This window comes from Notothenia rossii (assembly GCF_949606895.1).
Source record: "Notothenia rossii genome assembly, chromosome: 1".
Lineage (NCBI taxonomy): Eukaryota > Metazoa > Chordata > Actinopteri > Perciformes > Nototheniidae > Notothenia > Notothenia rossii.
The window spans coordinates 9617864-9634615 of NC_136912.1; the positions used below are offsets into that span (position 1 = coordinate 9617864).

The following is a 16752-nucleotide window of genomic DNA, read 5'->3' on the forward strand; positions in this document are numbered from 1 at the left end:
ATGAGTCCATATAACTTAGAGATCAATAAACCACATGACTGTCTTGGCTTCTTCTCTTTTTCCCCATCTCTATCACTCAATTATTTCCAAAGACTTATTTGTTTTAATAAATGGCTCATTATGCAATACATATGCAACTACTACATGATAACTACGGTTAACATTTTTTAAACTAATGTGCATAATGGCTCAGTAATGCAATGAAGAAAAAAGAACCTTTGCACACTATCCTGATTGTAGTTGTGTTTGGCAGTGGGAGCTGTGGCTCTGTTGTTCGGGCCTCACTCCTCGGCCTGTGGGTGAGAAGGGTTATTCACAGTGAGGGGTCCACAACCGAAGGAGCTTTGTGACATTTAATCATTGCATGCTTGATGATTAGCATCCTGATAGGATCCCACACAATCACCTGGCCGTGGTGCACACAATAGGCCACGGGAATCAGCACTAATCAGCTCCTGTGGCTCAGTGTGTTCACTCAACCTGCACCGCACTGCAAAACTAAAATGAGCTCAGCCTGTGAAAATGGGATAACCTGGTTAATTTCTGTTTATCGACTCACTTTCAATATCTGCTGGTGACTGCAGGTGTATGGGAAGAAAACATTTTAAAAATAAATTATTTTTGTATCTGTTACCTTATCCTCCTTGTTAGCGGCGTGTAAACATTGATGCTGATATTCCTCTCAAATCTGGAAGTTTTATTAAAGGTCCCATGTCATGGCCATTTCTACTGATCATAATTCCATTGTTGAGGTCTACTAGAATAGATTTATATTGTGCAATTTTCCAAACTCACATTGGTTTCTCATACAGCATCTCTGTAAAGTATGTGTATTCACTCTCTGTCCTACACGGCTTGTTGGAGCTCCTCCCCGTGAGCCCAGTGTGCTCTGATTGGTCAGCTCGCCCACTCTGTTCTGATGAGTCCACCACCGTTACAGCGGAACATCAGTGATTATGTGTTTCAATGGCGTTTGTTAGCAACCAGAGAATAACACCAGTAATGACAAACAGATGAGAATGCTGCGTGGGGTCTGGGTGCCGTGTTGGCGGGACGTTGCGAGGCTCGCTGCTGCGAGGAGCGGACAGTGTGAGCTGGGTTCATTTCCTGCTTGCTGCGTAGGGTCTGCAAGACACAGCGAAACCCAGCCCGAAACCAGCCCGAGCGCACACACACCCGCAGCCTGGCTGTGAGTCTGTGGGTGTTTCTCAATCGCGAGTAAAGCTGCTGCAGAGCCACTATTTCAAGCTACGTCATCAAGTGCCGCCGAAGGACTTTTCCAATCTCCAGCATACTTGGAAATCTACCGAGCCCGGCGTACTCCGTTTGGAGAAATTTCGAGGCTGCAGATGAGTAGACTCCACGGTCTTAAAATCCCCACAATGCTTTGCGCACGGACCAATTTCCCCAAATCTGTGGAGGAAAATGTAAGGCGGGGCCTCTAATATGACGCACACTTGCTCGCCTGTTCCACTCTTTGTTTTCCGAATGCCAGGAAGTATTCTTGCCTCGCTTCTGAAGCAGGACGCTCGGAAGACTTGTGCTACCAAGCAAGCGTACTCGCGATTGAGAAACACCCTGTGTGTGTGTGCTCACACAGACTCACATCCTCGCCGCTTCCCGCCGTCTCAGGCTGAGAAATCTGCGGAGCTGCAGCTGAGAAAAGATTGAGTGTGTGGGTGTTTCTCAATCGCGAGTAAAGCTGCTGCAGAGCCACTATTTCAAGCTACGTCATCAAGTGCCGCCGAAGGACTTTTCCAATCTCCAGCATACTTGGAAATCTACCGAGCCCGGCGTACTCCGTTTGGAGAAATTTCGAGGCTGCAGATGAGTAGACTCCACGGTCTTAAAATCCCCACAATGCTTTGCGCACGGACCAATTTCCCCAAATCTGTGGAGGAAAATGTAAGGCGGGGCCTCTAATATGACGCACACTTGCTCGCCTGTTCCACTCTTTGTTTTCCGAATGCCAGGAAGTATTCTTGCCTCGCTTCTGAAGCAGGACGCTCGGAAGACTTGTGCTACCAAGCAAGCGTACTCGCGATTGAGAAACACCCTGTGTGTGTGTGCTCACACAGACTCACATCCTCGCCGCTTCCCGCCGTCTCAGGCTGAGAAATCTGCGGAGCTGCAGCTGAGAAAAGATTGAGTGTGTGGGTGTTTCTCAATCGCGAGTAAAGCTGCTGCAGAGCCACTATTTCAAACATACTACGTCATCGAGTGCCAATGTCCAGCATACTTGGAATTCTACCGAGCCCGGCGTACTTCGTTTGGAGAAATTTCGAGGCTGCACATAAGTAGACTGACTCCGCGGTCTTAAAATCCCCATAATGCTTTGTGCACGGACCAATTTCCCCAAATCTGTGGCGGAAATGTAAGACGGGGCCTCTCATATGACGCACACTTGCTAGCCTGTTCCACTCTTTGTTTTCCGAATGCCAGGAAGTATTCTTGCCTCGCTTCTGAAGCAAGATGCTCGGAAGACATGTGCTACCAAGCAAGCGTACTCGAGATTGAGAAACACCCTGTGTGTGTGAGGAACTAATGTAACGGCTCCGCGGATTATCTTATCAATTATTATTTTAGCAATCTCTTATTTGGTGGAGGAAAACAATTGTGACATCAGTTACGACATGACTTACGCGACTCTGGGATTTTCAGTCTTTCTAATTGCGTATTTTTCATAGCCTTATATTTCAACAGTTTTACGAAAAACTGTGACTTTTTTGACATGGAAATTATTTTTAAGATTGACAAACATCATATGTGTAATTCGTGGCACAATTCAAACGGGATCAAAAGATACGTTTTCTCACTCCATTGACTTCAATACATAATTTTTCCAAAATAAGGTCCCATGGACCGGAAGTAGATGGGCGTGACTTCGCCACTCTATTAGAGTATTGAGAAACCTCTAATGGCGGCTTCACAAAACTTTTCAGAGTTTTACAGGGCGTGGTTTGCAATTCACCCGGCCAATCGAAATTGGTACTTTTTTCTCCCCAGGAGACACCAGGCACTAAAAATGGGGGTAAAAGTTCTCGGAACTATACTCTTTTTGGTATGAACGCAAAATTCCAGGCACTAACCGAACTAAACGGGAAAAGTACTCCGGTGTGAACGCGCCTATTGTCTCTGTGTTAACTGATTATTTTGTAGAATTCTGTTGAGTATTAAACAATTGCATGAGTGTGAGGGTATTAAAATAAATGTGTCAGTAAGTCAGAGATGGGCTATAGGCTATATTTAAGTTTTTGTTTTACATTTTTTTAATAAATGATTATGGGAAGTGCCCTTTTTCTCACTTGAGCTCCTGCCCCCCAAAATGTCTGTGCATGTCCCTGCACACACACACACACACACACACACACACACACACACAGTGTGCTCCTCCTAATAAACACATTTGAAAAGTGGGGGGGACACAAACGGAACCCCTGGGGACCCCTGTCCCCAGTGGAAATTACGCCCATGATGGTAGTAACACTGATATGTTGCTGTTACTGTATCTGATTACTACACTGGACCGATGTGTGGTTGTGTGACTCGATGAAGAGTAAATCTTTAATGACTTTATTAGCCTGTATTCAAGGTTTTAGTGTATGAGCATGATACTATACTCAAAGTACGAAAAGTAAAAATACTCATTACTCACTATGCAAAATGGATAATCTGAATATTATATATATATTGTCTGTAAATAAACAAAATATGTTTTATGTTTTGATGTGGAGTAAAAAGCATGATATTTACCTCCAAAATGTTGTTGAGTAAGTAACCTCGTAAAAAACCATAAGGTGGGGAAACCCAGAGAAAAAATGCTTATTGTAACAAATGGCAATATTGGCGGAAAAGGGTGCATTTTCAAATCAACCCAGTTGACTTTGTATATTAAGAACTTGTAACAGTGTTTTTTTTCATTAGTCTTTAAATGTTAAACAAGTGAAAAACGGATCTTTGGTAATTTAAATGAAACTTTGAAATACCAGGTACATGCTGATTCCAGACACCTACAATTGGGATGTGCGTGTTTATGTGTGTGGGGTTGAGAAAATAAAGACAAGACGCCGTTCCATCCACATGACCAAGACTTTACTTCACAGCTCAGTGCCCATCAACCCCGTACAACACAACATGGGCTCCAACACCCAGCAAACCTTTGCACTGTCAGCAGAATCCAAGCAGGTATAATTTCCTCTCATGGTTAACCCTGTTTTTCTCATGCGTAAAAAACGGGCATAGTGCCAACACATTGGAACAGAAGATTTAATTAAAGACTTGAAATGTACACTTTGCTTGGCAAGATAAAAAATAAAGATGTCTTTATGGGAAATGATTCTATTATATACAATTCAGAGCATAAATAAAAATAAAAACCCAGAAAATAGAATGATTAAAGCATGCCCATTGTCACACCATGAGGAGGAGGCGAGCGGCCGAGCTATTTATTTTGTGTTCACATCAAACTATTCTCTTTATCCAAGATCATAATGAGTACAGGATATATTTAGGAATCTATAATCACATTAACATTCTTTAGGCATTCAAACCAGTCCAATTTGGTCTCTTTTTTTGCCAGTTTATCCCAATAGGAAGGGAAGTAGTTTAAGGGTATACATTTTCGTTTTCCGTCTACAGATTGAATGTATTGTGATATACTTCACCATGCAATGTGAACCAAGCAGGGTACTGTCAATAGAAGAGTAGTATAGCCGTGGACAAGCTGGGAGTACTGTGTAAAGTGAAGAGTTTCTGAAACTGGTCCTGTTGGAGGCAATGATTCCCAGCTCCAGAAACCAGATAAATCAGGGTTTTGAACAAGGGAGCAGAAGACATATCCATAGCACCATGGCAGCCACGCTCCTGTACAACAGTTAGTGAATATTACTGGAAGCCCATGAAGATAGTTCAGTAAGCTGTCCTTGGAAAAAAAACAAGTGTACTTTAAATGAATTGAAGTGATTGTAGCATCACAGTTTAATATGGAATCAGGTGAGAACCTTTGAGGCGTTGCTTGTCCGAAGACTGATTATACACAAACATGTTTCAGCTGTGAGTCTCTTTGTATTATCTAGCGGGCGCCACCTTCTCCCTGGCGTTCAGCTTCCCCTTGATGGTTGGTTTCGGCCTGGTTCTGGCGGGCAGGGTGCCGGACGAGAAGGTCTGTCCGGTGGTGTCCTGCGAGGCGCTGCGCCGCATGGTGGTTGTAGTCCTGGGCGGGAGCACGGGGACGGTCGGGGCTCGAACCGAGAGGGGCTGCCTGGATGGACAAACTCTCTGAGGAGACGGGCTGTCAGTCCTGCAGTGGTTCGAGCTAAGGCTGCGTCGGGTGCCGAACAGGACTCGAAGCGGCATCCGAGGGCTGCCTGAGGGTCCTGCAGACGGACGGGGACACAAGGAGGACGACCTGGGCGACATGGGTTTAGATTTCCGTTGAGTGCTGAGAGTGCTTAGTCCAATTTTCTGATTCCTGTGGAGATACAGTAAGAGAACATTGAACAGGGTATTTCATTAAGGTGTATTCAGATTCAGATTACTTGAGCTATTACTATGACTATTGTCCATTAAATGTACATATAATGGAAATGTTTATTTGGCACTGGCAATAGGATAAAATAAACCTCTAACAATACAACATACAATTCATGCACACAAAAAGTGACTAAGTGTCTGTCTTAGTGAAAGTGCAGAGTGGTTTGTTCTTCCACTGGCTTGGGTCCATTCAAATATCAGTTGTATTACAAATAATTAATTTACAATACATTACTACTGGCCAACTTGAGATTTTGTTCCTTACAACCTACAGAAAAATGTAATCAAAACTCGTACCAACTAAGAGGGAAGACCAGAATCATACCCGTTAGTGAAGGACGCTGCTCCTTTGGTGGAGCTGGAGTCTGGTAGGGAGAGGGGAGAAGGAGCAGCGAGGCCAACAGCTGACGGCCTCTTTATGGGGGTAACAGGTCTGGGGATCCTGCTCCTGCACTCCTTGGAGCCTTGCTCTTCAGTCGTTTTGAGACGGGAGCTCCTCTTGGACTCGTCCGAGGTATGCGTGTCTTCCTCTGAGCCGGCGGTGGACAGAGTCTCCGAAACCCTCCGACGCTCATCGTCCCCGGAGGACAAGGACGAGGACGTCCCGGACAGCATCCTCCTCCTCATCCAGCGACCCTGTTGCTTCTGGACCAGAATTCGGGCTAAGTCCAGCTGCCGGGCTCTCTGCTGCAGCCGAGCCCGAGCTGAGAGGGAGGAGGACTGCTCTGAGCCTGAGTCCTCTTCCGATACAAGTATTGGGATTCGGCTTCGGATTCTGGGTTTTGTGGCGGGCGGGAGTTCCGATCCGGTTGGCTGAAGCTTGGCATCGTCTTCACTGGACGATGGCTGTTTCTGAGGCTCCTGTGGTAGATCTGTAAGAGATAGAGGCATGGCTTCTGGGACCGGCTCCAAAGACTGGGCCGGGATTGTCGACGGACCATTATCAGTGTTGGATTGTTTGTCAACCGGTGCAGATTGATCTGGCACAGCCTCATCCAGAAGCTCTTCTGTCATAGGTGCTCCCTCTTGCTCATCCTCTATGGCCGATGCCTTCATGATAGCCAAGACTTCCCGGTCACTTTCCTTGGAAGAGTGACCATTGGAAGACATGACATTGAGGTGTGATGTCTCTGCAATATGGATGAAAGTGCGCTCGACTTTGGTGAAGGGCGGCGATGCAGGAGCGATGGGAGTGGAAGGCCTTAAGTCTGACCTGAGAGCAGGCGACAAGCGTCCGGTCTCGGAGGGTTCGGGCTGAATCGCCTCCCCGACAAAGAGGCGGTCGGCATTGAGAGCACACGGTGTGGCCAGCTCTCCCTCCAGAGCATGATCACATCCAGAGGGAGACTTACGAGTGTCTCCGGGGGAGAAGAGGACCAGGGTTTTGGAAGCGTCCTCCATGTCAGGGTCAGCATCTGCGGCCGAAGCGTGCTCCCTTTGGCCCCTCTGGTCCTCGGCCATAAGTGTTGAAGGCGCGGCATCCTGGCTTCGCTCAGTGCTCTTCTGACTGGCCTCGCTGTTCGACTCACTCTTTGTGACGTCGTCATCCTTTGGCCCAGGAGTTTCTTCGACTTCCTCTTCTGGCGTGGCAAAGCTCCGGCGCTGAGGCAAAGTACCGGTGAGAATAACGGTGAGGAAGTCTGCCCTCTTGACCTGGAGCTGAGGAAGGATGTGGAAATGCTCCTTCTCGTCGTTCTGGCTCTTCGTCCGATAGTCTGGGGAAGTCGGAGATGGGATGCTCTGCTCCGTGGGCGACAACACCTGGAAACAAAACAACAACATTCTTTATTAAAACTTAATCTAGTAAAAACAACACATCATGTTGGAGAGAGATCACTCATGAATTTCTAACACAAAGTCTATCACCTGTTAGCAGTGTTACCAGTGAAACCATATGAGTTGTGTAATAAAAACATGCTTCCAAATGTATGCACAATCCCACACACAATGTCTTCGCACATCTGTAGGCTAGGAGCAATGACTCAGGAAGACTAGACCAATATATTCAACCAAAAAAAACACTGCCTCTGCACTCTCTCTGCTAATAGGGGACATAGATTGGGGATGGCTAGGTTAACAAAGGATATGAATGTTGGTCATTTGGAAAACAAAGGGGATGGCACACCCCTTAAATCTCTGTTTGTTTTGCTAACAACAGTGTGTTGAGGTCAGAAAATCACAAAGAGTCTTGCAATGACCAACCAAGAACCGCATGCTAGTTAGCTTGCTAGCTCTTAGCTCGCCATGCAGTGAGGGAGAGAACGACGACATCCCATGCTGGGATTCAAATCAGAATCCCAGCATTGTCATTCATTTTTGGCTACTTCTTCGTCTATTAGTACACACATTAATTTATTTTGATGTCACAATCATTAAGCAAATAAAAGTGTGTAGCAATCTTACTTGCTAACTGTAATTTTCCATGTAAGAAAGACATCAAAACAGATATATTTCCCCCCAAAACCATTTTAATGTCATTTTGGTTGTACACAAGCTTTTCAAGATTGTCTAGATTACATACATTAATATAAAAGGCACAAAAAAATGCATTGCAGAGTTTATCCTTAGACAGCACGCAGTCTGATAACAGGTGATTTTCAAGTGTTTCCCTTCATAAAGATTTAACATACAGCCTGTACATACATACTAAACCCCGCTAATTATCATGCTATTAGAGATTAACTGCAAACCTAATTACTTTCTACATTTCTGTATATATGTACACAGTTATCATTTGGATTTACAAAAAGTTTAAAATACATGCTTTACCTGTAAATTATACAAGCAGAACTGTACAATCATACAGTAAAGTGATAGAAAAGAAACGCCTATATGTACTGTACAAGTGAAAGACACTCACGGATCATCACACTGAAAACACTGTGAGCTCTTCAATCCACTTTAACTCGACAACAGAAACTCTGCTGTTATTGCAAAAACTTTAAAAGAAACATTCAGATATTTGTTTTGTTTTTGTCGTTCAAAGGGTCACATAAACCAAGCTAACTACTGGATGGATTGCTAACTAGCTTGATAGCTAACAAGCTCTCTGTACAGGTAGTAGCTAGGCTAGCAGTTTCCCCCTGCTTCCAGTCTTTGTGCTAAGCTAGGCTAAACACTTTCTGAATATCCAGAAAAAACGACTTATTTCAGACTGAGTAAGATTTCCTAAAATATCTGAATGTTCCTTTGAGAATCAACTATTAGTGACACACGAGTTTCATACTGATCTTATAAACAAACGGTTGAACGTGTTGAACTAAACACGGAGACGAGCTAAAGACGCAATGTGGTTGTGTTCTCTCTATAGACACATATCTGTACAATATCACCCTGTTATTCCATAAAGATCAGAACTAACATATCAAATATGCAATACAATGGATGTGTACGAGGAGCAAAATACAGTGTGTGATTCATGAGGTATAAATGTTTTGTGGCTGACTCGATCCACACTCATCCATGCTTAGTTTTCAGGAGAGTCTCCGGACATGAAGGCTTCAAAATCACAGAGTTGTTCATGTGATGAAAATGTTTTTTAGCACCTTCAAAATGTTGATTTCTAAGGGGCTAATTCATAGTTTGACCACGGAGCATTACAACTGTTGTCGATCACAGCTAAACTCTACTAAATATCAGGAATTTGGTAATCAAGTTTAATAATTTATTTAGCTTGAATCAACTGATACCTAATAAACATATATATGTTTCACATTGTAACATAAGGATAAGTGGACAGGACTTTCCAAACAAGATTACATTTGACGTGTTCTTTCAGCCATAAAAGGCGTATTTTTCGTAAATTTATTTAAACTTTGCACTCCTTAAAATCATTAATAGGTGTCCTTATACAAGAGAATGCTAACAGCGCTATATTCAACAGCAGTTTGACAGCCTTTAGGAAAACATTTCTTAAATAGTGTACAACTAGCTTTAAGTATTTTTGACTTGCACTACACAGGTTTGTCCTGAGATATTTATTAATCAGGGTTTTTCTGTTGCAAAGTTTAACCTTTTTAATGGATTGTTAACCTGCAAAGATGCTAGGCCAACAGGCCAGAATCTAGCTCTCCAAAATGTGCATACTTTAAACGGTTATAAAACTGTGTCTCTGCAGTGAAGTTGTAGAATCTGATCCCATGAAGAATTATGATAAAATCAGCAAAAATGTGAAGTAAAATGTGTTTTTACATTTTATGGGTAGACTCAAACAGCCACATATTGAGAGGAGTCCAAGATGTTTCAGCAGCATCATGCAGCATGACTTCCTCCACTAACAATATATGTAAATGTCACATCTCACGGCATAGTTAAAGATGTGATGATAAGAAAAGGCTCTTGCTGCTAGTCAGCTCCGGACTCCACAGCTCTGATCCGTGAGTATCTCCTTTAGTAGCGGTGTGAATTATTTACAAAAGAAATCACAGACGTTTTTCAGTCAGAGGTGTATATTCACTGGGTTTTAGTTGTAATTACAATACAGTGTTGTTTTTAGTCATTTTACAGTCAGAGGTGAGTGTCGTACAAACAGTAGATCTCATGCAAAGAGTGGTGACAGTCGGTAAACAGTCTCTTGGTACGACACACCGTCTTTAACGCTGTAGATCTTTTTTTATTAAAATGTATCGTCAGCATAAGCACACTCAAAGCCTTCTGTTTCTAACTGAATGTGGCACTGCGCTCGTTGTGACACAGGACAAAACATTGACATGTATCAGTGACAATCTTGTACGGTAGGTGAATCATTTTGCAGACGTGCAAAATAAAGTTAGCAGCTAGTCCACTTCATACATTCTCTAAGTGGTTGTACTGTAACGCTATGCTAAATATAAAACAGGCAGGACATCCTGAACTCAGCATGAAGCAGCATTAAATCAAACTCAAGTTTCTCCCCATCAGACCGGAGCCTCGGCACAGAGGGACATGCTCAGGCCGAGCAAATGTAAATGTCTCAAGCTCAATGAAACAGCAAGTGGTGCATATTTACTTAATGTAGCCCTTAAACACATTGAGAAAGCAACCGATTCACTGCACAAAATGGCCGTCCCTAGCTAGTCTCATGTAGTGTACTCTTTAACGTTTTTGGAGGACACACAGCTCTGACTTTGAAGGATGTCTTCAAAGCAACAAACCACAGAGCGCTGCTTTGGTATGACGTGAGCAGCGGCCAAATATTAAACAGGGTTTCACAGCTCAACACTTTCAACCATCACAATGGATACACAAAAGAAACTGCCTCACATGTTTGTAGAGCTTCTTAAAGTCTCAATTTCTCAGGATTGAACAAGCACTGATTATTTTAAGAACAATATCGATCTGGAGACGCTAACCATTTGATGTAAAAATTAAGACTCTGGTGCAGATAGAGGGTAAACATGATAAATCTTCTCAAACCTGTCCATTCAACGTTGATCTTAGTTTTGATTTCATTTCATGTAAGACATTTCTTTCTCTCAAAAATGGCAAACACGATGTAGCCAATGACAGTTTAACCTAGCAAATCTAGAGACTCTGAACAACTAAACTTTTTAAACCTTCTTTAAAACAAACTATTTATCGTTTTCACCTCCGCCGAGGATGTCATGTTTTCGGCTCAGTATATCAGCCTGATCACGAAAAGCCTACTGGTCTAACATTTATGAAACTTGGTCAAATAGTTTAAGCATGGGTTAAAGGAAGAACCCATTACATTTTGAAGCACATCCGATTAAGAATCAACTCATGAGAATGGATTGTTTCTGTTTTTGCAATGCACTTTTTTAGTTTTTATAAGAAAAGTACATTTTTAAGGACAAAGATAGTTATTTGTAGGTTTAATTTATTATGACATTTTGGGATGTGTGTGACCCCAAAACGGTTTGATTCCCTAAACCAAGCACCATAACATGTGTGATCACTTAAATGTATTCACATCAATCCTTGGATGAAAGATGTTTTCTGATTTGATTGCGTTTTGTCCTGACTGCTCCTCACACAATAAACCATCAAAATACACATTTTGACAATTTCTCTATAAGAAATGTACCAGGAAAGAATCTTTAAGTAACATATTCTCAAAAACCCAACAAACAACACACTTCAAGCTGGTTCCCAACACTGAAACAAACTCTGGCTACATTACCTAAGGGTGTCTTTACGATATATGTGTTACTGACTGTAACGTTGTTCTGTCTAATTGAGTGTGGCGCACTGCGATGTGAAATAAGACTCTCCACTAGAGCGATTATGTGATTATAGTGGTGATTCATTTTTTCACATTAATTACTTTTCATTCCTCCTCGTCATTTTGTAAAATCTTCAATCAGATTGATTTCCTTGCTTTCAGGCAGCCATTGTTCTCACTTCTGTAGAAATCAACTTAAAATGTAATGCAGATCATCTACTATGTCTGACTATAGTCATGTTTTAAAAAATTTCCTTTGATGTGAGTTCAAGGAAACCTCAAGTCTCTGCAAGTTGATTTTCACACAAATGACTGAAACTAATAACTGCCAGTAAGAAAGAGAGTCGTAAAACTGAGGGTTTCATTTGTAGTGTTAACCACCAGAAGTCTTCTTTCTACCATCTTACATTTCACTTATTGCATCCGTGTTTTGCATCCATGTAGTGAGAGCCTCCGCCCGGCCTGACCGCCTGTCCGGTCAACTCAGTGATAAAGTGCAACAGTGAAATCCAGCGGTCAGAAAAAAGTGATGGAAGAGGAAGCACGATGAAAGAGACCTCTGTGAAGTTATTTTCTGGTCAAACTCGCAGCCATTTGTGAAACAGATACAACCAGTTTGTGGTTGACCATCACGTCAACTTTACAACTCTTCATTAAGTCAGCTGGCTCAAACAGAGACAGGCAGCATTTAAATAAACCGTTATAACTGTCCAGGAAACACCAAACAGTAACTATCATCTAAAAGGAGCTCTCAGTCAACAATTACAATATGTCCACCAACGAAAACTCAACATTAACTATCAATGACATTTCTAATTGACCATCCTCCTGAATGAAGCAGGATCCTCTGGAAGATCTGGATTGAACTCAAACACATCATCCACATGTGGAGCGATGCAGGTGAGGTGACACATGACACATTGAATCTCCACGACAACCCTCTGAAGCCTGGACCATCTGTGGTTTCTGAACGCTGGTTATCTTCAGATTATGACTTTAGTATCTCATTATCTCTAGATGTTGACTTCACCATCTCAGTTTAGCCTGTTAGCATGCTAGCATCAGCTCATTCGTAGTAAAAACCAGGCTCAGCTAAGGCTTATATCAATGTCACAGGTTATGCAGGAATCTGGTGATAAACTAAAGATTTGGATGGACTAAAGTAATCTAGACACAAATTCATGATCACCAAAGTTATAACAAACCGTCCCGAGGGGATGAGGAATTTCTGCCAATCCATCCAACAATCCATATTGTTAAGATATTTTAATCAAAAACAAAAATGCCAACCTCATGATGGCGTTAGAGGGATTATCCTCTGGAGACCATGAACGCATTAATCAAATCTCATGACAATCCTAGTGATGTTAAGAATTGTTTTTTTCAGGTCTGGACCAACCAATTACAGAGAAAACATGAAGTCATAATCTCAAAATAATACAATCACAGCTGCTTGAAGAAGAGATGCAACAATCATACGACAAACTAGGGCCAGAATATTTTTGCATCATCAACAACCAAAATGTTGTTTCTTTTCCCATGATGCTCTAGGCCATTAGGTTAAACTGCTAAACCCTTCATACACACTTAGCACTCCGCCTCCATCCGATCAATCATAATAAATTGAGCTAAACAAAGTGTCACATTGAACACAGGGTGCTTTAAATGCAAAGACAGCTCGTCTGCAGGTCATTCTGTGGCCTCAACAGCAAAATACAAAGGAATTTAAAAAAAAAACAGTCCAAATAAATTGGAAACTAGCTAACTTAAATTAGCAAGTGCTACATTCAGCAAACATAATTGTGAGAGGTCGTCACATAAGCTTATGTTTTATTCTTGTGTGATTCGTGTTTGTTCATTTGTTTTGCAAAAATATGTCTGTTGTTTCATTTTTTGTGATGAATGTAGTTTATATTGTCCATTTTCTTTTTTTTCTACTTGTAGTGTTTTATAATTTGTATTTGAAACATTGATATATAAAATGTATAGGCCTACTGTGATGTCCTTTTATTTTCCTTCTGCTATATTGTTGTGAATTAATTTGGTGAAATGAGGGGTTTTTATTTTAGTTTTTTTATGAAAGTCATCGTGTATTCACTCTTGCTAATTTGTGTTTTCCTGCTAAAACGTTGCTGCGTTTCTCTTTTTTTTCCTGTGAAATATTTGCACTTTTGGGCCACCGTACTTCCACCCAGTACAGTAACAGTTTGTGTCATAAAGGCTGAGTTTAGAGATCACACCTTCAGATAATCCTTTTCACAGAGAAAACTCACACTTTCTCTCTTCACACACATAACGTTTAATCATGGCATCAGAGCGAGACTTTCGGATCACTGGTTTTGTGTCGGTGAAGACGCGTGGTGTCGGTGTGTATTGCTCGGTGGACGGGATGATCGGAGGGGGAAACGCCGACTCCAAAGTCTCGGTGCAAAAAACGTGATCGCCGGGACGACCTGCATTCCTCGACGATCGCTCCTTCATTTTTAAGCATAAAAAGCAGATAAAATAAATAATAAATAAATGCACCAATACTGTAAAGCTTAACAGTCTGTTAGCAGCCTCAATCTGTTTCACTTTCCACTTTTCTTATCGGAAACAATAAGGAAATATTCAGTTTCACATCATTTCCTCCAGGTCTGCGGCATGTGCAACATCAGGTTAGCAGAGAGGCTTTTAGAGTTTATTGCATGGAAAATATTTCCCGTTGTCAGCACTTTTTCTCCTCTTCTTCTGTTCCTCTACTTGAAAATAAGTTAGTAGAGCTACATGGATGTGTGTGTGTGTGTGTGTGTGTGTGTGTGTGTGTGTGTGTGTGTGTGTGTGTGTGTGTGTGTGTGTGTGTGTGTGTGTGACAATACATGTTTTCCAGCCCAGTGGAGCTGCTGTGTTCAGTCATATGGCTTGTTCTGTTTAATTAAAATGTGCAGTTATTATCTGGCTTTCAGTAATCTTGTGTTTGTGTATGCAGAGCCACCAGTGCACGGAAAAACCTGCTCATTATAACCAGTTTACTTTTTGTAAATTTATATTGTGTTTTTTTTTAAAGGTGTATTCCTTGTGTTTTACAACAAAACACCCAAATTAGACGCACATTAAAACATGATTTTAAGATTAAGTGGCACTTTAACTAAATCAGTGCACTCTTAATTAAAGATGTGTTAATCTCTTTAGTTACTTGGGATACTGGTTGAGCATTTTTACACTGTCCATGTATTGGGTATGAAATCAAATACATTTAAAAGATTTCCCAATTTTTCAATAATGAGATGATTGTTAATTGCTGCCCTTAAACGACACCTCCTTCAGTACAAGATCTTCAGACTGTGCAAATTATAAAGACTTTATATTCTGGTGGGGTGGGGGGTCAGAAGGCCGCAGGCCACAAAAACTGGTGTGACCGACTCTGCATATACAGGATATGTATGTCCATGTATTTATGTGTGTCCTTCATCAGTATACTTCACGTGTATGTGTTCAATGTAACATGTGTGTTTTCTGAGTCTGTCTCTCAGTCCTCTCAGCTGTTGTTGTTCTTGTTCATGAGCTTTGCTAACATCTGCTGCAGCTGCGTCCTCGACACGTTCAGGACCGAATGTCTGCTGCGCGGGCTGCCGGGCGTCGGCAGGGTGCCCGCTTGGCGCCGGCGTAAGGAGGCGTTGGCGGCAGTGATGTGGGCGGGGCTGCTCTCTGCCGAGCGGCTCCTCTGGATGAAGCTGCCTCCACTGTGGGGATACTGCTCCGTCTCCAGGGTGGAGGAGGAGAACACGTAGGAGGCCAGCCTCCTCAGCTGATTGGGACGCGGTTGGTGCCTCTCCTCGTCCAACTGCAAACAGACCAATCAGAGAGAGGGAGGGAGGTTAGCAAGCAGGCTGTTTATGAAAAATAAATGTATTTAAATGTTCACATTTTTCTACTAAGGCTACATCCCAACACTCAGATTTTACTTCCTGCCTTCGTCTCCTTCCCCTCCCTGACCAGGCGTTAGACAGGAGAGAGCTGATTGGTGCTCTCACACATCTAAAGCCTGCAGCTGATTGGTCAAAGGTTGCGAGGGGAGGGACTTGGGAGGGAAGCTGAGGGAGTGTTGGTGTAAATCTGGCACTCTGTCTACAGTTACAGCTATCAGATACTACGAAGAAGCTATACAAAAGTTAACAGAGAGCCAATAAGATTGTTAACTGTGTTGGGTTGCCAGATTGGTCAGACTAGCATCCCTCTAGCTTGGACAAATGGTGATGAAGATACTTTCCCCCACAAACAAGCACTTTAAAAAGGACACACCAGCACGAACACTGCACATACTGTAGCTCACTAGTCTACGACAGTTTGAGCCTGGACAACTGACACTTTGAGCTTTGGATTTCTGAAGGAAAAATTACCATTGGAGATGCAAAAAGAAAACAGGGAACACAAAAGAGAGATGGAGTCATCAAGCACACAAAACACAGACACACGACGGAGGAAAATAATGGGAGGAAATATGTCTGAACAGAAGGAAAAAGGAAGAGGAGGAACAGAAAACTGAGTGAGAGAACAGAGGTAAAGGACTATTCCTAGACTGTGCTTACCCCGAAACATCACTTTATTTCTTCTTCTGTTGTCCCAATGGCACCCTCGCTCTTTTCTCTGTCTCCTCAGGTGAGTCAAACTCGACATACTGTGTACTTTTAAAGCGATAGGTTGGGGGGCAAAGGCATCAGTAGTTATGTGAAAGGGGGAGGGAAGAATTGGAGAGGAGTAAAAAAGAGAATGGCGGTCCTCCATGGTTGGCGGCGGAGAGCTCGCTTTGAGTCTAGCGGTGACAATCGGCACGAGAAATAAAAGCAGAGCTCGCTAGAATATTTCACTAATGACGGGTTTGTGCACACGCTTCAGCACGGCCTTAAAGGATTAGGATGTTACGCTGCTGATAAAGTGAGATATCAGTGGTGATGGAATAACGTCCAGCCTGTAAACAGCAGCCACCAAAGTACGGAGGACCAAACCTGACTGATTAGTAAAAATAAAAAAAGGAGTGCATGAATAACTCAAATGGTCACATACATGTAGAAATGAAC

At 42.5% G+C, this 16752-nt stretch overlaps 1 protein-coding gene across 3 annotated transcripts in view; it reads right to left on the reverse strand.

Annotated features, from left to right (window-relative positions):
• Positions 1 to 4070: 4070 nt before the first annotated feature.
• Positions 4071 to 16752, reverse strand: part of ttbk1a (tau tubulin kinase 1a) — a 49772-nt gene continuing 37090 nt past the window's right edge. For all 3 annotated transcript variants that reach the window (XM_079681515.1, XM_079681514.1, XM_079681513.1), the window contains 2 exons: positions 5858 to 7293; positions 4071 to 5470 (listed from right to left, as the gene is read on the reverse strand). In XM_079681515.1, coding sequence (XP_079537641.1) covers positions 5068 to 5470; positions 5858 to 7293 — 1839 coding nt within the window. In that variant the 3' untranslated portion in view covers positions 4071 to 5067. The remainder of the gene's footprint in view (positions 5471 to 5857; positions 7294 to 16752) is intronic.